General features: G+C 38.0%; 2 protein-coding genes across 2 annotated transcripts; both read left to right on the plus strand.

The window, feature by feature from the left end:
• Nucleotides 1–6,522: 6,522 nt before the first annotated feature.
• Nucleotides 6,523–17,207, plus strand: LOC128995750 (uncharacterized). The gene is made up of 6 exons (XM_054420768.1): nt 6,523–6,625; nt 8,444–8,502; nt 8,935–10,559; nt 14,668–14,915; nt 15,656–15,733; nt 16,786–17,207. Exons 1-6 carry the CDS (start codon nt 6,523–6,525, stop codon nt 17,205–17,207), a joined length of 2,535 nt encoding a protein of 844 aa, XP_054276743.1.
• A 1,127-nt stretch (nt 17,208–18,334) lies between these two features.
• Nucleotides 18,335–19,525, plus strand: LOC128995751 (uncharacterized). Its single transcript, XM_054420769.1, has one exon. It carries the CDS (start codon nt 18,335–18,337, stop codon nt 19,523–19,525), a length of 1,191 nt encoding a protein of 396 aa, XP_054276744.1.
• The last annotated feature ends 870 nt before the right edge of the window (nt 19,526–20,395 follow it).

The following is a 20,395-nucleotide window of genomic DNA, read 5'->3' on the forward strand; positions in this document are numbered from 1 at the left end:
ATTTACCTCGTTTCTCTTTTGAGGCCTCGCCTACAGACCAATACCTTTCTTTAGACACCCCTACCAAGTTTCTACACCCAGCCGTTCTCTCAAATTAGCTGTGACAAAAACCCCGTTTTCCTCCATAAGAATAACATGGGATGGGACTTTAAAGGCCACTGGGGCAGAGCCCCTAGGGAATTTACCACGTTTCTCTTTTGATGGTTCATCTACAGACCAAGACCTTTCTTTAGACACCCCTACCGAGTTTCTACGCCCAGCCGTTCTCTCAAAATAGCTATGACAAAGAAAAACAGTTTCAAATTAATATATAGATAATCACCTGTCCGTCCCCAATTTATCTTCCAACAATTACTCTTTTTTAGTAATGAAATATTACTAAACTCAACATACTTTTTTTTACGATTTTATGACTAATAGGTTAGTCATAGTATATTCTTTGAATAGTTATAATTTCAAAAGACTTTATTTTCCAGAATAAATTTAATTATCCATGCAAATATGGGGGGAAATAAAAATTCCCTGGTTCATTGATAAGCGAGACTCCAGAGAATGCCAGACTTGCAACACGCAAAACTGCCTCCACTTTCGTTAATAAACTGGAATACTCACTCAGGGAGTTTTGTACATTTAAGGGAATTCGCTTTCTAGAGATTAAAGTGATACTTAGAAGAACCTTAGTTAAAAACACAGTCGTATGGAAAAGTTGAAAAAGTGACATTAAATAGTAGCAGTGCCAATAACTTGATTTATATAAGGTATATTTTCTGTTCAACTGATAATATTAATAAAAGTTTGTTTATTTTAATTTTTTTAAATAAATACAGAAGAAAGAATAGATATAGCATCATATATACATAGCTCGACTTAGTTTGAGAAATTATCTTAAATCTGACATCTATTATAACATTTAAAGACATTGTTTCCAAAAAGGTTTCAAATTATATTTTTTATAACCATGAGGCTCGTACCTTAAATTTTATACTTGTGTCGTTAACACTATTTACTTGAGTTGCGTACACTACTTTACCTTTACCTATGGCAGTGTTTTAATTACTAAAATCAATACTCATAACTCCTAAGAGAGGTTATGTTTTCGTTTATAACCTCTCATTGCCACTGGCGGTGATGCAAAGAAACATTGTACCAAACACTATTTGCACCACTCAACAATTGAATTGGCATGAACAGCTGATTAGTTGAAGTTCGAATAATTGTAATTTTACTTCTTCTCTCTCAATCCTTGAACCTCGTGAGTCCGTTACCCGTGTTGTTACGAGTAAAACCATTGACTATACACCTCTACGTAGAGGTGTATAGTCAATGGTAAAACTATGCTGTTATGAAAGTAAACAATGCTGTTATGTGAAACTTTTCAATTCTAAGAACTGAACTGAAACAGCTACTTAAAAAAACGGTCGTAGGTAAAGTATATTATTTAACAATAAGTACTGTACTGTACTGAAGCAACAGCTTAGTTTTACATAAAAACGTACCTCACCTATCATAGATACAAGCCAAAATTTCGGATATCAAAAATGTCGGACTACCTTTTAGAATCACACAATTTGATAACAATCATGACTTGTTGGAACGTAATGCCATTGTTTAGTGAAAAACAATCAGCCCGATGATTTCATCTCTATAACAATAGTTTCAATCATTGTTATTGAACATAGCCAATAATAGGATCACTGAAACAATCTATTGACACTTTGGCGATATTATTATGACTGTACATCAATACGTACATAGGTTAAATGTTAGTGGGTATTTTTGTTAGTTTGATTACTAACGTCAGTAGAATTATTCACAACTATGTCAATACAATGTGATATATTATAAATATTATACATAATTTTAAAAAATCTCAAAATATTGTTTGTATCCAGATTGTACTGTTAGATTTTGTAATTTTTTTTTTTATTTAATAAAATGATGTTAACTTTGTCGTTGACCTTCAGTTTTTTAATGTGGATTCGCAAAGATGTTATTGTAAAGGGCCACAAATATATTTATATATATATATATATATATATAAAACTATTATTTTTCCAAACAGGACTATTTTCTTTGGCAGAAGAATGTATACCTGATGTCCCTGACTCCAGTTGACTATTTTTCGAACAAGGAGGAAACAGAGCTAATTTAGACTCACAAAGAATGTATTGGAAACACCCATTTTTCCTGCATTATGACGAAATGGTATATTTCATAAGAAGAATAGAAAGTGAGTCATTGCATGTCTAAAGTACGAGAGTTTAGGTACTTAAAATATGGTAGAGAATATGTAAAGATCCACTTACACTCGAGTTTGAACGTTACATTTCGCTACAAAACAAAGCCTAATTATTTTCTATAAAAAGTAGACATTAGAATAATTTCTATATTGCAGTTAGGATCAAAAGTTTAAATTTTCAGGTTATGCATTCTATTTAATGTTAACCTTTACATTGATCGTACGGTTTTGGTTGTTGAAAATTGAAACAGCTGATGAAACAATATCAAATGACGTATGTTTGTTTATGTCGGAAAGAATAGTAAACTTTACTTTTGCACAATAAACATTCTTTTCGCGTAGTAAGCAATGTAATGAGGACTTTTCGTAGGGGATACAAATATAACGAAAACAGGTGATTTCACAGTAGTGCAGCGAAAATGATTTTACAGTATATATACTCAATATACATGTAACATTTTATTTCCCATTTTCCTCAAACATTGTAAACCATCGAATTTTCCGTCAAAGTAAAAACAGTCAATAAAACGAACCAAAATCAACCTTTCGTGAATAGTGTTATCCGATTTAAAATACAAAGAAAAATGAGAATATGAATATGAAATGACAGAAGGAAGTTTAGATGAGGTTTGTTATAAAAAATAATATGTTATCGAATAAATGTTTTGATAATAATACCGGAAGCATGTCATAAGCATAACATTTATAACTGTTGAAGAACGTGACACTATGTAAATTTTGTTCTAGTTGTTTTAGCTCGTATATCTGGTTTCATTGTATATTTATTTTGTGCATATATCTGTAGTTGAAATCTATATACCAAGAATGTAACCAATATGAAATTTTACTTTTTGTCTCGTAGATGACTATTTTTGTCATTAAGTTTTGATGACGAGAAAATTGATGAATTATCACCAAAGAAACCTACGAGAATTCAAGATTGATTTTAGAAGTATTCTAATATTTACAACATAATCTTACCCGGTCATTAAACAGAGTATAGATTAAAAAGTTTTTTTACTGAGTTTGTCACTATTTATGTAGTTTTCATTTCCAGCATTGATAAATTAGGAGACATAACATTCCCAATGGTTTACTTTAAGTTAACTTCAGGTAGGCATAATAACAATATAGCATATCAGAAACATGGCATTTGACATCAGAATACTCTATGGTTGAATTAATTTGAACAATTTTGTGGCTATCAAATTAGTTTCAACAATGAAATGTATAATTCAAGTGGTGTTTAGTAAAATATGGGGTAAACATAGCTACACAATCACTGGTCTAAGCGTGGTTGGATATATGACAGTTATATATTGGTTTAATATAATCATTACCGTACAACCTTGATGAGAAGACCCTCAATAACAAGTAAAAACAACTCTCATTTTCAAATACCCATTATTTTATATTGCCCTTAAATGCATGTTATTGCAAACCTATATAGGGAGTCAACCTTGATAACAAGTCATATTTGATCATCCCCATAAGGGTCTTCTTATCAAGGTTCTACTGAATAAGCTTTTGGATATTTTACCTTGAGAAATTGTTAGAGTTTGTACAAGTTGGTAATAATAGGTAGATAAACTTGAGAGGAGCACTTTGACAAAGCCACGTTATAACTTTAAGTAATTAACTGACGAAGTGTATAGAATCATTAGTGAAAGTGAAGGTAAACATTACAGCTAAGTGTGCTTTATGTGAAACACTGCATCCTTCCCACACTGGTTTTTGTAATATTACCATCTAAATGTTACTCTAAAGTATTTTTTTTTCAACTTTTTCCCTCGCCTACTGAATTTTACGTAGCAAGTATTATAAATTAAACATCACGGTATTATTATTCCTAATACATTTCTGTACTCAACTACTTATTTTCCAGGTTAAAACTATGATGCTAAGCAATCTGGAATGGAAAAAAAGAAAATATTTTAAATAATAATAAGTTTTGTCATACTAAAAAATATTGGGAATACATTTTTGGATTTGCCGTTTCAAGCTACTTTATATAATACTATTTCCAACTGTTTGTTATAATACGAAAACTCAACTTAGATAGTTGAAACTAAGAAAATAATATTTAAAGTTAGTTTAAAATATATTTCATTCAAAATATATTTTCTTTTATTGCAAAAAAGAGAAAAATTAGTTTTAATTTTTTTTAGAAATCCACAACAATAGTCTTGTTAACACTGATGTGTCTATTAAACAAGTTGCGTTTGCCGTGTAAATAAATAAATTAAAGTATTATTTCTTGAGCAGCCATTAGATATTTCACAGGTTATCTGAAGAATTCAACCAGGACTTAGGAATGTCCCGCTTGCATTGTTTTAATCCCAGCCTTTGTTTTCATTTTTACAATTCCAAATTCTTCACCAGGGGATATATTTTTTAAATAATCTTACAAAACAATAAATAATCTAAGATACGACTTTACAGAACATATATTTTTCAGGTTTAATAGAAAAGACTACATTATGATATGTATAATGCTTTTAAATGCGAAATTTTACTTTCATTCTTAAAAATCTACTAAACTTTTAACGTACAGGAAGAAACTTACATTGAATTTAAACGGTCCGATGAACAGTGTTATGAAATCTATAATTAAAAGTCTACTAGATTTTATAAAGGGCCTCATTAAAGTAACTTACTCTAGTAGGAATATTAGTTATAGAAATTTATAATGGATTTCAAATAGTTTAAGAAAATAATCAAATCAAATCAAATCAAAAAATCCTTTATTCAAACAGTACATTTCTATACATGAATTGTGTCAAGTCAAGAATAAACATAACTATACATTTGGCAAATTTACAACACTAATTAATTAAGAGCTATAATCTATATACACTTTCTCCCCTACAACTACTTACTGTTCAACCATTACAACTAACTATTGATTTGACATACTAATAGCTAATTGAAAAAGTCCCCAATCTTGTAGCAGCATTTATCTGACAACAATTTGAATAAACTGGTTTTAAATCTTTTAAAATCTGTCAAACCCTTTATCGTACCCTTTAATCGTAAATACTTTACAATCAATTATTTAAGTCTTAGTTTATGTCAAGTCTACATACTCTATATAAATGTGGTGTAGTAGCTCAAGTTTATTGAATAAGAACACAAATGATATAATGCCTACTTTAAATTTTTTGCCTGGTATAAAATGACTGTAGTTGGATGAAATTGGATTAGCAAGGTTTGCTTAAACTCATTGTAACTATGAAAATTAAAACAAGTTTTAGTATCTATCTACTCAATTAAGTTATGACGTAAGTAGTATGTGGGCGAAGATAGAACTTACATGGGCTCTTATGGGAGCTCCATATTTGGACATGGGATAAAAAGTACTTGGCGGCTCGGGGGATCGAACACGGTCCGACTGGATGAGAGGCGAGTACGCTATCCACTCGGCCACAACGGCAGTTAATAGGATAAGAGTGTAAGGTGGTATAATAGACTTGGAGGTGTGTGTGTATAGGATAAAAAGTGTTTGGGCGGGTTGAGGATTCGAACCCGGGGCGCCTGGGTGAGAGGCGAGTACGCTATCCACTCGGCTACAACGGTAGTTAATAAGACAAGAGTGTAAGGGTGTATATGGAGGCGATAGCTGCCGCGGTAGCCGCCGCCGCCGCCGCCGCCGCAGCTAATGTGTCTGGTTTTGATTTTGGCCACCAGAGGAGGGGTGATGGAGTTCTGATTTTGTCCGCTAGGTGTGTTTGGTTTTGATTTTGGCCACCAGAGGGGTGACGGAGTTTTGATTTTGGCCGCTAGGTGTCCCGCGTGTCTATGGTGGGAAAAAAAATCCTGTGGGAATTCGCTGTGCGGTGTAAGAGATTGACGGAGTTCTGATTTTGGCCGCTAGGTGATTGCCGCCCCCGGGGGTGGTGTGTGTAGTTCTGATTTTCACCACTAGGTCCTGCGAGTTTGGTTCCGTGGTGGTAGCGGGATAAATCCCTGCACCGGGATCCCTGTGCAAATATCCCACAAAAATCCCCGCTCGGTTAATATAATTCAGTGTAAATAAATCTTATGTATTGTTTGTAGGGGTATTCTAACTGTTATTTTGCAGAGGGTTTTAAACAACTGAACTAAAAACAGTATTCGGTTAAACCAATATGCTAATTAACAGATAGTGTGTTATATTAATATGTGTTGGTATCAAACTGAATATATCAGTGGCACAGTGCTGTTGTGGAGTAATATCCATTTGATGGTTGAACGCTGCTGTGACTGTTTGATATTCTTTAAGTTGACTAGGCTTTACTGTGAATATGCGTGTCTCTGGGTTAGATGTTATCGCGCGGCGACGTGCGACCTCGGACGTGCTTGATGTGATCGCGCGGCGACAGAGGCTATGGACGTGCTCGCGCGGCGGTGCGTAATTGGAATATATATGGTCGCATTGTTATGCGACCCTGTTATATTGTTGCAATAGGTTATATTGTTGGCACAATTTTGGCTAAAATGTTTGGCTAACAATGTCGAGGGCATAATAGCACAATCGTGACTAAAATGTTTTGGCTAATAATGTCGAGGACATGATATGCGTATTGTGTGTCACTTTGATGCTTGGCCATATTTGGTGTGAGGCCAAGGCCTACTTCCGCTTGTTGTCTTATAAAAGGATGGAAGTTTATTTTAAGAAATCAGTCTTGTTCAGTGTCTTTCCCTGACTTGAGGTGAGTTTAGCATTTAATTCACTGTTCTATTCTTTACGCTGTTATGCCGGTAGTAGTGTTTTATTAAAATTTGTGTTGTATTGTATTATTTTAACGTATCATACTATTCTGCCGCTGGTGTTAAGTACACTATTATATTATACTGTTTATTTTTCACTATGTGTTTTGATACTTAACTAAATGGAAGTTGTTAAGGTGTTAAGTACACAGGAGACATATGTTAAAAGATTCAGGTTGTATGGTATTAGGACTACATTTAAATTTAATAATCCGCCTAAAGATACAAATGAGCTTGAGTGGTTGAAGCATGGGTTTAATGAATTGGTTGATAAGGTTAAATCTGAAGCGTCTGATACTGATCAGCTCGGGTTTACACTGCAGAGTTTGAATCTAAAACAAAGTGAGCCCGGGTACGTAGCGTTTAGACCCGCTGATAAGGTTAATGGAGAGATCCTGTGGGAAATATTTGGGGGAATAATTCAAAGTAATACCGACATAATTAAATCTAGTGACACGTTTAAAATCACCTGTACCCGTGTTAATTTACCTGTAGGCAGTGGACGTAGACGACCAGGGTTTTTTAATAGTTTTGACGAGGAGTGTCGATCAAGAAAATCAATAGTGGTAATTAAAAATAAAGATAATCTGTGCCTTCCACGAGCTTTGGTAGTAGCAAAGGCTCACGCGAAAAAAGACCCTGAATGGACATTGATTAGGGCAAATAAGGGGCGGCGTCAGGACCTTAAAGCTAGAAAGTTGTTGGATAAAACACAAATAGATATTCCTACAGAAGGAGCGGGTGTGACAGAATTAGAAAAATTCCAATCTCATTTGAAAAAGTATCAAATAACCGTATACAATTATGACAGAAAGGGGCGTGAAGTGTATTACTCAGGTGATCCGGAGAATGCCAAGTATAAAATTAACCTTATGTTTCATGAGGGTCACTATAATGTGATTACCAATCTGACCGGTGCTTTTGCTTGTAATTACTATTGTGAAGGCTGTCACGTCCCGTATAACACAGCTGGTGATCATCATTGTGAAACTATTTGTTCAGCTTGTATGATAACATCTCCGCCATGTAAGATAGAATATAATGGTATACTTTGTCCGAAGTGTAATAGACACTTTAAAAATCAGCTCTGTTTTACAGCTCATCAGAACAGTATATGTAAATCAGTTTATAAATGTCAAGAGTGTACCAAACTGATTTGGTTGAGTAAGAGGAAAGCTCCTTATGTTTGTGGTGAGGTTTGGTGTCAAATATGTATGGACTTTAAAGAGGCGAACCACAAGTGTTATATGCAAGTAGATACTAGAAAACCAAAAACATCAGATTTTCTCTACATATTCTTTGATTTTGAGACAAGACAGGACGAATGCCTATCAGAGTTTGAGCGTGATAAAAAGGTTCATAGAGTCAACCTTTGTGTCTCTCAACGGTTCTGCCATAAATGTATTAATGAGCCGCCTTGTGAAGAATGTGAAGCTAGGACCCGCATATTTTTAGATGACCCTGTCCACGGCTTTATGGACTACGTATTGGCTCTAAGGAGACATTATAAAGATGTATGTGTGATTGCACACAATGGTCAGGGCTTTGATTTTCAATTTGTTCTTAAATATGTATTAGAAAATACAAAATTCACTCCTGAACTGATTATGCGCGGATCTAAGATTGTTCTAATGAAGTTTGATAATTTGCGCTTCATTGATTCCCTTAACTATTTTCCAATGCCTCTGTCAGCCCTTCCAAAAGCTTTTGATTTGCCACCTGAGAAGAAGAAAGGTTACTTTCCCCACCTCTTTAATAGCTTAGCAAACCAGAGCTACAAAGGACCAATGCCACCTCGAGAATATTTCTGCCCTGATACAATGTTTGAAAAGACGCATGAGGACTTTCAGAGATGGTATGATGAGCAGGTAAACAGTAATTATACATTTGATTTTCAAAAAGAACTGGTGGAATACTGTATTTCTGATGTTGACATTCTTGCACAGGCCTGCATTAAATTTAGGAACCTACTATTGACCGAGTGCAATGTAGACCCGTTTTTAGAAGCTGTGACAATAGCAAGTGCTTGTAATCTTGCGTTTAGGAGAAATTTTCTCAAACCAAATACAATAGGACTGATTCCTAAGCAAGGCTATAGGATGGGTGACACTCAATCATCTATAGCTCTCCAGTGGTTAGTCTACGAGGAGATGCAAAGAAATGTACGAATACAGCATGCTGGTAGGGAGAGAGAGACAGTTATAGATGGCTATAAAGTTGATGGGTTTGATGGAGAGCGTATTTATGAGTTCCACGGGTGCTACTTTCACGGCTGCAAAAAATGCTTTCCTTTCAAACGTGACGAGCGCCTCCAGGATGACCCATCTGACACGCTTAACAATAGATACCAAAAGACAAAAGAGAAAATGGACAGATTAGCCAACACTTTATATGAAGTGATAGAGATGTGGGAGTGTGATTTTCTTGTGTTAAAGAAACAAGAGAATCTTAGTTATTTGGAGAACCACCCGGTTTTAAACAATGTACCGTTGATTCCAAGAGACGCGTTTTATGGTGGCCGTACAGGAAACACAAAAACCTATCATGAGTGTGAGTCTGGTGAGGAAATAAAATATGTAGATGTTTGTTCGCTGTACCCATATGTGTGTAAGTATGGAAAGTACCCTGTAGGCCATCCGACGGTATATGTTGGAGATGCAGAATGCCGGGGAAGAGGATTGTCTGTAGAGGGTTTGTTGAAATGTAAAATCCTTCCTCCAGTAGATCTATATCACCCGGTTCTTCCTTCAAGAATGCATGGGAAGCTTATGTTTGTACTTTGCAGAAAATGTGGTGAGGAGACAAACCAGGATACCTGTCATCACTCTGATGACGAAAGAGCCTTGGTAGGAACATGGGTAATGGATGAGATCCGCGTAGCAGTAGAGAACGGATATAATATTCTACAGTACTATGAACTCTGGGAATATGGTGTTGCAACTTTTGAAAAAGGAGGCCTATTTACAGAGTTTATTAATAAATTTCTGAAAATGAAACAAGAAGCATCAGGATATCCAGAATGGTGTCAAACTGACGAGGACAAAAATAGATATATAAGGCAGTACCTTGACCATGAAGGAATCAGTTTGGATCCTTTGAAAATTGAAAAGAACGGCGGTCTCCGATCACTAGCAAAATTAATGTTGAACAGCTTTTGGGGAAAATTTGGGGAGAGAGAAAATCAGACAAAGGCTACTATTGTGCGAGATCCTGAGACTCTGTTCAATATGTTAATTAACCCTGCTGTTCAGGTAAATACTATTCAGGAAATCAATCAAGATACATTGTTGGTAAATTGGCAAAATATAGAGGAGGTGGGTGGTTCTTTGCGTAGGGTGAATGTGGCTATAGCGGCATACACGACAGCGCAAGCACGGTTGAAGCTGTACGAGCATCTTAAGGCCTTAGGAGCACAGGTAATCTACTACGATACAGACAGTGTTGTATATCTTTTAAGCGATAATCTACATAAAGTACCTACTGGTGACTATTTAGGTGAGATGACTGATGAGCTGACTGACTACGGACCAGGTTCATTTATTATTGCTTTTGTCTCTGGAGGTCCTAAGACGTATGCCTATGTTGTGTATACTAATAAAGGCGTTAGACCTAATCTTGTTTCTGTTTGTAAAATCAAAGGACTGACTCTGAACCTAAAAGCTAGCGAAAGTTTAAATTTTCAAAAACTCAAAGAAATGGTCTTGTCAGCAAGTGAAAATCCGATGCATGAGGTTACAGAGATGAGAATTAGGCGAACTAAATGTAAGGACGTGCTGACTGTTTGGGAAACGAAACGTTTTAAGATTACGGGGCCTAAGCGTAAACGAGATGGGGACTATGATACTTTACCGTACGGTTTTAAGAAACATCACTCACCAAATCAATCATCATCATCTTGCTAATAATCTCGCCATCCATTCCAGCCTCCTCCACCTTGTAATCTCCAAATAAATTCCTCTTCTGAAGAGTCTTCCCCCTCTTCCTCCTCTTCACTTGACCACTCAGCAGGTCCTCCAAAGTTCCATAGAGTACTAGCACTACCAGAAGAGTTCGATCGTTCTCTTATGGTGGGATGAACAACACAAACACGTGGCCCGTAATATTTTTCACACTGATTATCTTTTCCAATTAAAGTCACAAGAGCAGATTTACAAACACTATGTATATATAATAGTAGAGCTAACATGATACTACACACTGTTCCCACGTTCACATATGGTGTGAAGCATCTCCTACTGAGATAGTAGTGGGGAGTCTAAATATAGATCCTGACGCGACAAGTGTAACTGAGGTTGTCACCTACTGAGACAACATAATAGTAAGTCTTTAATGAGGTGCTCGGTCACCACATGGTCACCGCGTATACAAAATATACCGCACGGAGGAGGCAACTATAATGATTGTGGAAGGCCTTCACGTGTCATAGCGGTGGAGGGGCTATGACATCCTTTTTAGAGAAAATAAACTCACCTATTGTCGCGGTAGTGGCGGTAGTGGCCGCTGTGCAGGCCCTACTACCTCGTAATGGTGTATTGTACTAGAGACCTCGTTGTCAGGTTTCGGTTTTCTGTACGATCGAGCGGCTCTAACTATAGGCGGTGACCGCGGCGGAAGAGATATAACAACACAACAGAACAAATTGAAGCCCATCTCGCAACTGCGACACAGATGCTCTCCCCTTTTTGTAGCGCTCTAAATAAAGTAGTCTGTAACGCGAAATTAAATGTCATTTCAAAATGGACATCAGGAGAGTAATAGCTCAAGAGCTGCACAAACCCGCTCGCCGAAATTATCCAAGACGTAGAGTGACTCTTAAAGGTATTAATGATCTCTATCAGGCGGATTTAGTTGAGATGCAACCGTATGCAAAATACAATAAAGGTTATCGTTATATACTAACTATGATTAATTGTTTCACTAAATTTGCTTTTGCGATCCCGCTTAAAGGCAAGACAGGTGTTGAAGTAGCTAAAGTGCTAGAGCCGATATTATTAAAACATAAAATGAAACATCTACAAACCGACGAGGGTAAAGAATGGTTCAACAAGGATGTTAAAGCGTTAGTCAGCAGGTTTAAAATTAATCATTATGCGACATTTTCATATCTCAAGGCCAGCATTGTTGAGAGGTTCAACAGGACAATAAAACAAAAAATGTGGACGTTATTTACAGCAAAGGGGAGCTATGAGTGGGTAACTATTCTGCAGAAGCTCGTTGATCAATATAACAATTCAAAACATAGAACTATAGGAATGAAACCCAAGGACGTGAGGCAAAAACATGTTAAAGCAATTTTATCGCGAATAAATAGTAGTCATAAAAGTGCCACGGCTGCTGCTGCTGCCAAACCAAAGTTTTCTGTCGGCGATTCTGTGAGAATTAGCAAATACAAGCGGGTATTCACTAAAGGATACATGCCTAACTGGACAAACGAAGTATTTAAAATATATGCAATAAAGCCAACCCACCCGGTTACTTATATCTTACAAGATTCTAAAGGGGAAATCCTTAAGGGCGGATTTTATGAGGCTGAGCTGAGTATATCTAAGACTGGGGATGTATATCTTGTGGAGAAAGTAATAAAACGTAAAGGGGATAAAGTGCTAGTTCGCTGGTTGGGTTTTGATGGTAAAGACGACACATGGGTTAACAAAAGCGATATTCTTATTTAGAGCTATCCCTCGGTGAGGTGTTATTTAAAGTTCAAGCAGGAGAGGAAAAGTTTCAGTGTCACAATGAGACTAGCTGAGCAAGGATCTCATATTTCTGTCCGGAATTTTGATGAATATTTTGGTACCGGTATGAGCTCATCTATTAATAAAAATGGGCCCCTTTTGCCGGAAGCAGTACGTTGTATTATATCAGGTCCTTCAAATGCGGGAAAAACGAACGTGTTATTCAATCTTATATTCGATCCAAATGGTGTAGTATTTGAAAATATCTACGTGTTTTCAAAATCCCTCTATCAGCCGAAATACAAATTTCTTTCGTCAGCTTTACCCAAAGAAGTCGGATACTTTGCATTCAATGACAATGAACAAATTGTCGACCCAAGCGAAGCTAAGCCGAATTCAGTTATGATATTTGACGATATATCATGTGAAAAGCACAACAACATCCGGTCCTATTTTTCAATGGGTAGACATAGGAATATTGATGTATTCTATCTTGGTCAGTCGTACAGTAAGATTCCTAAACAGTTGGTGAGAGACAACTGTAACTTTATTATACTATTCAGGCAGGATGATATGAATCTAAGACATGTATACACTGATCATGTTAACACTGATATGAGCTTTGATAAGTTCAGAGGGTTGTGTGCTCAAGCGTGGAAGGAAAATCATGGGTTTTTGGTAATAGATAAGACTCGTGATATTAACAAAGGGAGGTACAGATTGAAATTTGACTTTTTTGTAGAGGATTTGTGATAGCGGTGGGGGGGGTATGTGTTATGTAAAAGTGCTATGCTTTGTACAGTACACATTAGTTTTATAGTTGAACTACAATGGTAAACATCTATACGTACAACGATCTTAGAGGTTACGACACAAAACTTCATAATGTTAAATCAAATCTCTGCACTTTTTACTATTCAGATAGGAGAAAGTTTTGCGGTAATTATTGCAGCAGAAAGGGGCGTCATGGTCATCCTTATAACCGGCGGTGCTGGCGACATAAAGCTGCAAAACAAAGCGCCACACTGCCTCCTGTAATTTTACTTATGATATCTGCTAGTGAACGCACCTACAACCGTGAACTGTGGATTAAGTTTTTAGCAAAATGCGAAGAAAAAAAGGTACCACTAGAGCTTGTTATCTACCACGAAGATATGACAAACTGTACTGTACGCGAATCTCATAATATGTTATCGCGATTCAGACCGTTTCCAGATATTTTTGGAAAGGTCCTACCTCTACGAGACCGGCATGGCGGCATAAACTTTACACAGATTTATCTGAGAATGCTTGAATATGGGTGTAAAATCCCTTACGCCGCTCGTTGCATAGTATTAACTGAGCGTACACTACCAATAAGGTCCCCCGTAACAATATATAAGACGGCATTAGCTTCTAAATGTCATATTGACATTAGTTATAATGTAGCATATGGTCCAGTGCCTCCAGGATTACCTCCTGGGGTTCGGGGTAAGCGCTATGCAGCAGCAAACAACCTGTGCCAAGGACTTTTTACTACAGATTTTTTGAAAGCGGCATTGCCAACTTTACCACTCTATTGCGACCATTTTGGTATAAGTCTTAGTAGTGACGGTGTTTATACAATAACTAATAGAGCACTATTTGATCAGTGGCGAGAATTTACAGGCGCAAATCCTAGCGAGTTTTGGCTCGTAAATTCATTTCTATTACACCACAATCAGGCTCAACGGCCAATGAGTCTTTTACAAAAATATATGGATAACAGTGATGATAGATACACTGTGGCTGAAATACCACAATGGAGAGGAGGGTGGAAAAGGACTTTTGTTTTTCGAAGTTGGTCAACACGATACAATATACCACTATTTGATGCACACACTAAGAGGTACTACAGAGGTATCAATATAGCATCTGGTATCTCGTTAAAGGATGTGGTTCGTTATTTGCGTAAACACAAGAGACGCGCAATGTTTTTCAGGCAGGTTGAGCTGCCATAAATGTGTTGTTGTTGTTGGTTGATAGTTCAGTAGCAAAGATGAGTCGGAAGAATAAAGACCTTGTGTCGAAAATTGCCGAACTAGAAGAGGCGGTAAGACGTAAGTTTCGACGATTTAAAGATGGTAATGTTGAAAATGAAAGATTACTAGAGCAGCAGTATAGACCGATTATCAGAGAATTGAAAAAAACTGAGCCTCAAATAAAAGCTGAACAAATGTCTGCTGTCAAAGGGGAAGAAGAAGAAGAAGGAGAAGAAGCAATGGATTATGTCAGTGGGGACGATGATGATAATTACTTTAACCAATCGTTTAAACCTACTGGCGTTTCGACACCGAACCGGTTGCATGATGTTGTGTCTTCACCTGTAGGCTTGGAAACGGCTTCCCGATATGTCGACGAACATTTTGAAAACCCGTTGACGCGGAAATATATGAAACTACTCATGGCAGATGCCGGCGGAAAGTCTCGAATAATTGATCATGATTATGGTCCCCGTTACAATAGTGACGGCAATAAGTTAATGATTGGTGATAAAGAATTAGAATTTGACAGCGACGGGTCATTGGTTATAAATAATACAAAATATCAACCTACAGTCGGCTTATACGAATTGTTGTTCAAACGACTACCCGATGAGGATCTATACAATAGTGAAGACCTGCAGACATACAAGAATATATTAGTAGCAACAAACGCGCACAAAAAACAATACAGCTTTTACAAGCAAATAAGAAGGGATAATAGTTTGAAATACAAACACGTCATTAGAAAATTATTTCCCGCTAAACAGGGCCGGGGCATGACTTGGAAGACTGCTACATCTCGGGATATTGTTCACTGGGACGACCCTAATGAACTTGTAAGCAGAATGAAACTACTAACCGCGTCAACTGAGTCTGGAAACACGTCTCATAGTAATGAAATCCTTAATATTGTGGAGGAGCTACGTGAAGCTGGGTTTATAAAAGGGGCGGGCAATAGTAGATACAAATCACTTTTACAATGGGTGTAGACAAGTTCGGACGTTACGAGAAAAAGGAAAAGGCTCTTGTCGGGCCAAAGGGCGAGGGCTTTGCACTGACTCAAGATGGTAACTATGATATGCAGGGTAAACGTTTGTGTAATGTCGAAAATCCAAAGGACAATTTTGATGTGATTAATTTTAGAACCCACGCGGAATCACTTTTAAACTGTATGACAAGGCAAAGTGGTCATTTTGATGCTCAAAACACCCGTGTGTGTAATATAGCTGACCCTGTTAGTATTAATGATGCTGTGTCTAAGCAGTATATGGATTTTCATACGCCGCTTAAATTGACTGATGCAAAAGCATACTCAATACACCATTACCGGTTGCAAGACGTTGCAGAGCCGAAAGCTGATAGAGACGGAGTTAATCTATTGTTTCTTAAAGAAAACGCTATAACACGAGAAAGTGTACAGAGAGAGTTTGATGCAAAAAATGCAGTTATTCGGAACGTAGCACTGCCGGTAAAAGACGCGGATGCGGTAAATCTTCAGTGTCTAAACAGCACAGCCTTAGTTAAAAATAAAGATGGGGCTTTTGATGTAAAAAATACGGTTATCCAAAACTTGGCACCTCCTAGTAGAGCGGGAGATGCTGTAAATAAATTGTACATGGACAACCGTGTACCTTTACAAGGCTCATTAGCATGGAACTTTAAGGATAAACGTTTAGGTCATGTCGCTGATCCATCAAGTGCTCATGATGCGATTACCCTACAATATCTTCAACGTAATTCAATTTTACCTAATAATGATAAATCCTGGGATGTTAAGGGTAGGCGAATAGCGAATGTTAGTAAACCACAAGCATTGAGCGATGCTGTAAACAAGCAGTACGTCAAAGAAATTATCGCGGAATTAGCCTATTCACTGTATAAACAGATGAATCAGACGAAACGCGTGAGTCTAACCTCATATGACGAATGGAGGGGGCAGGTTGTTCACGAGACAGCAACCTGGGACGACCTTTTTAAGACAAGTTAAAATATCTCATTCCAATCAGTATTAAAATGGTTGGGAAGAGGATAACATCGGTCAGACGCAAAAGAGCCGTCGTCGGAGAAGGTCTTATATCTTCTATTGTTAACAAAGCTGTGGACCTTTTACCTTTTGAAGCTCACCTGCCGGGTTATAATTATTGTGGACCTGGAACAAGGTTAAAAAAGAGACTAGCCAGAGGTGATAGAGGTATTAACGGTTTAGACGAAGCGTGTAAGGTGCACGATATCGCATATTCGAGGTACAAAGATAACGCGCACAGACAACAGGCAGATAAGGAGCTAGCAGAACGCGCTTGGCGTAGATTTAAATCATCAGACGCGTCTGTAGGAGAAAAGGCGGCTGCCTGGGCAGTAACTACAGCGATGAAGACAAAGGCAAAGTTTGGTGGTGGAAAGAGGAAGAAGAAGCAATCGACTCGTAGAGTTAAGAGAAAGACACCTGGAGGTAGAGGATTGTATCTACGTCCCTACCCTAGAGGGGGTGGAGTTAAACGTAAAAAGCGGAATACAAGGAAAAAAAAACGTGGATCCCGCTAAGACCGTTGACAAATTACGACTTGAAATACTACGCGAAATTACTGAAAATCCCTCATTTTCGCGGAGTGTATATGAGAGACACTCTACCTGTTCGACCTAACTTAAATGAGACTGCTATTGTAAACTTAGATTCGGCAGTGGGTGAAGGCACACATTGGGTGTGCTATAGAAAAGAGGGTAGTCGGGTGCATTATTTTGATAGTTTTGGCAACTTAAAACCTCCGCTAGAACTGTTGCAGTACTTTGCCAACTGTGAAGTCTTCTATAATTATCGTAGAGTGCAATCATTTGATTCAGTTGTTTGCGGGCATTTGTGTCTAGAGTTTCTCTGCAAAAATGTTTAGCTTAAGCGGTCGTGGATCGTATATTACAAATGAATACTTTCCACCTGTTGACATGAGCGATGGTGAGTGGGAGATTGGACTTGTGGATTTAATGACTTTTCATTCAATCCCCAACATTGAATCTGGAATAAATAACAAGTTTTACTATGGTAAAGCGGGAGTTGTCAGTATTGATGAAGGGGCATATGAGGTGGAAAATATAGAGTCTACTTTAAAGGCGAAACTGGGAAAGGATGTGGAATTTAAGCTCACAGCTAACAACAGCACCTTACGTTCGGAAATTTTCTGCTCACAGAGTGTTGATTTTACTAAAGGCGATTCAATCGGATCCTTGCTAGGCTTCTCCAATAGAGTTCTTGAAGCTGGGAAAACACATGTATCCGATACTACAGTCAACATAATGAAAGTTGATGTTATTCGTGTCGAGTGTAATATTGTTCGTGGATCGTTTGATAACGGTAGAGAAAGTCATACGGTGCACGAATTTTACCCAAATGTAGGTCCAGGGTATAAAATAGTCGAGATACCTAACACAATAATTTACTTACCAGTGAACGTTTCAAGTGTCAACAACGTGTCGATATCTCTGCGCGATCAAGACGGCAACTTGATTAATCTCAGAAACGAAAGATTGTCTGTTAGGTTACACGTTAGAAAAAAGAACAATGGGACTGGTATTTAGGGACATATTACCTGTTCTAAACATCAGTAGGCCAAAAGACGTTGTACGGTTAACATCGTCGAGTGTTAAGTTTTTGCGGTCTCTTGGATTTAAGGTTGAAAATGTTGGATATAAACACAAAGGCAGAGTACAGTGATGCCATCACCGGCATGGAGTTTCACACTCACAAGCCATACGCGTCGTCCACGTTTAAAAATAACGATGAGATCCGAATACCGATCAGTCAACAGGATATTATTACAGCACCGTTTGAGAGTACATTGCTCGTTAAGGGTACGGTTAAAAGTACAAAAACTGATAGAACAGAGGCGCCGTGGCATTTCGTGAATAACGCGGTGGCGTTTTTCTTTGATGAAATACGCTATGAGATTGCGGGTATTGAAGTGGATAGGACAAAGAATGTCGGTATTACAACAACTATGAAAAATGTTCTTTCGATCAGACCCCATGAGGTGAATATGTTGAAGAATGCCTGCTGGTTAGGCCCTGGCGAGAAATTACAGTCCAAAGAGTTTTCATTTTCCGTTCCACTACGACTTTTACTCGGTTTTGCTGAGGACTACAGACGTGTAATTGTAAATAACAAACAGGAGTTGGTGCTTCTGCGCTCCGCTTCAGATAAAAATGCTGTAATCAGTAATGACGCGAGTGATGTTTCTATAACAATTACAGGGGTGTACTGGCGTGTTCCTCATGTGAACGTTTCCGACTCCTACCGACTTACTATGTTGCGCATGATCGAAAAGGACACCACGGTCCATATACCTTTTAGGTCTTGGGAGCTTCACGAATACCCGTCACTGCCACAAACTAATATACACTCGTGGACGGTTAAAACATCAGCACAATTGGAGAAACCTCGATATGTCATTTTGGCATTTCAGGAGGATAGGAAAAATCAATACGCTAAAGACATGTCCTCGTTTGACCACTGCGACTTGACAAACATCAAGGTGTATTTGAATTCTCAATATTTCCCCTACGACAACATTAACGGAGATAAAACACTATTTTACGAAATGTTTTGTCGATTTCTAGAATCATATTATGGTAGACAGTCTACCGGTCAAACCGCTGTCACAATGGAAAAGTTCAACGCCAATGTCCCGCTATACGTAGTCGATTGCTCCAAACAAAATGATGCAATCAAGTCGGGACCTGTAGACGTGAGAGTGGATTTTGAAACAAAGAACGCGGTTCCCGCCAGCACTACAGCATACTGTCTCTTAATACACGATAGTCACATGACCTATAAGTTACTCACCGGTTCTGTAAGTAAGGTGACTGTATAGTTTTTAGTCTACAGCTGGTCTCTGTCTGATAAACATGGAAGAAAAAAAGTGGCAGAACATTGCGTGGATTTATGTTAACCTCTTTGAAAAGGGTAGGTTAAAACGTAAAATAGATTGGAACGGCAGGCTGTTGAGTTTGGATTTCGCCACAGTCGGAGTGTTTGATCGAATCGAATTTGAAGTTATAAGAGAATTTGCTATGTCTCGTGCGGCGGTGGATTTGATTAATTTATTAATTGATTTCCATAAGTATGACACGCTGGATGTACATGTCTATGGCGATAAAGATGATTATCATAGAGAATCTTTTGACTTAAACAGTATGCTAAATAATGACGATGAAGAGAATGACACCGACGACGACGACAACGACGACGACGACATACCCCGTCACTATATCAGTCTACCTGATCTTGAAGTTGCCAATGTTCAATGTGTGCGGATTAAGTTGAGAGATCGAAAAAAGTACGTTTCGTTTTACCAGGAGGATTCGGAGGAAGAGGCGGAGGCGGAGGCGGAGGCTGAGGCGGAGGCGGAGGCGGAGGTGGAGACGGAGGCGGAGGCGGAGGCGGAGGCGGAGGCAGAGGCAGATGAGGGTCTCAGTCGTTAAGATGGCCTCACAGGTAGTGGACGATGTACAGGTGATTCAAGCCAGCTTTGAAGTTTGTAAAGACTATGTGACGAATAGACTCGCGAAGGTGTTAGTATCGCTTTATAAAAACGGCCAGAATATCAGTGACGGCAGATCGTTTGACCGTGACGGGGGCATGCTAAACTATCACGTCGCAGACTATTCCTGCTTTGACCGTATAAGGATTGAAACGTTCCCCGGATCGTATCTCTTAAGGAAAGCGTGTAGCGTTGAAAATG

Source organism: Macrosteles quadrilineatus, unplaced genomic scaffold (genome assembly GCF_028750875.1).
Source record: "Macrosteles quadrilineatus isolate MER2022 unplaced genomic scaffold, UCM_ALF_1.0 Scaffold_5__1_contigs__length_97177068, whole genome shotgun sequence".
Classification (NCBI taxonomy): Eukaryota; Metazoa; Arthropoda; class Insecta; order Hemiptera; family Cicadellidae; genus Macrosteles; species Macrosteles quadrilineatus.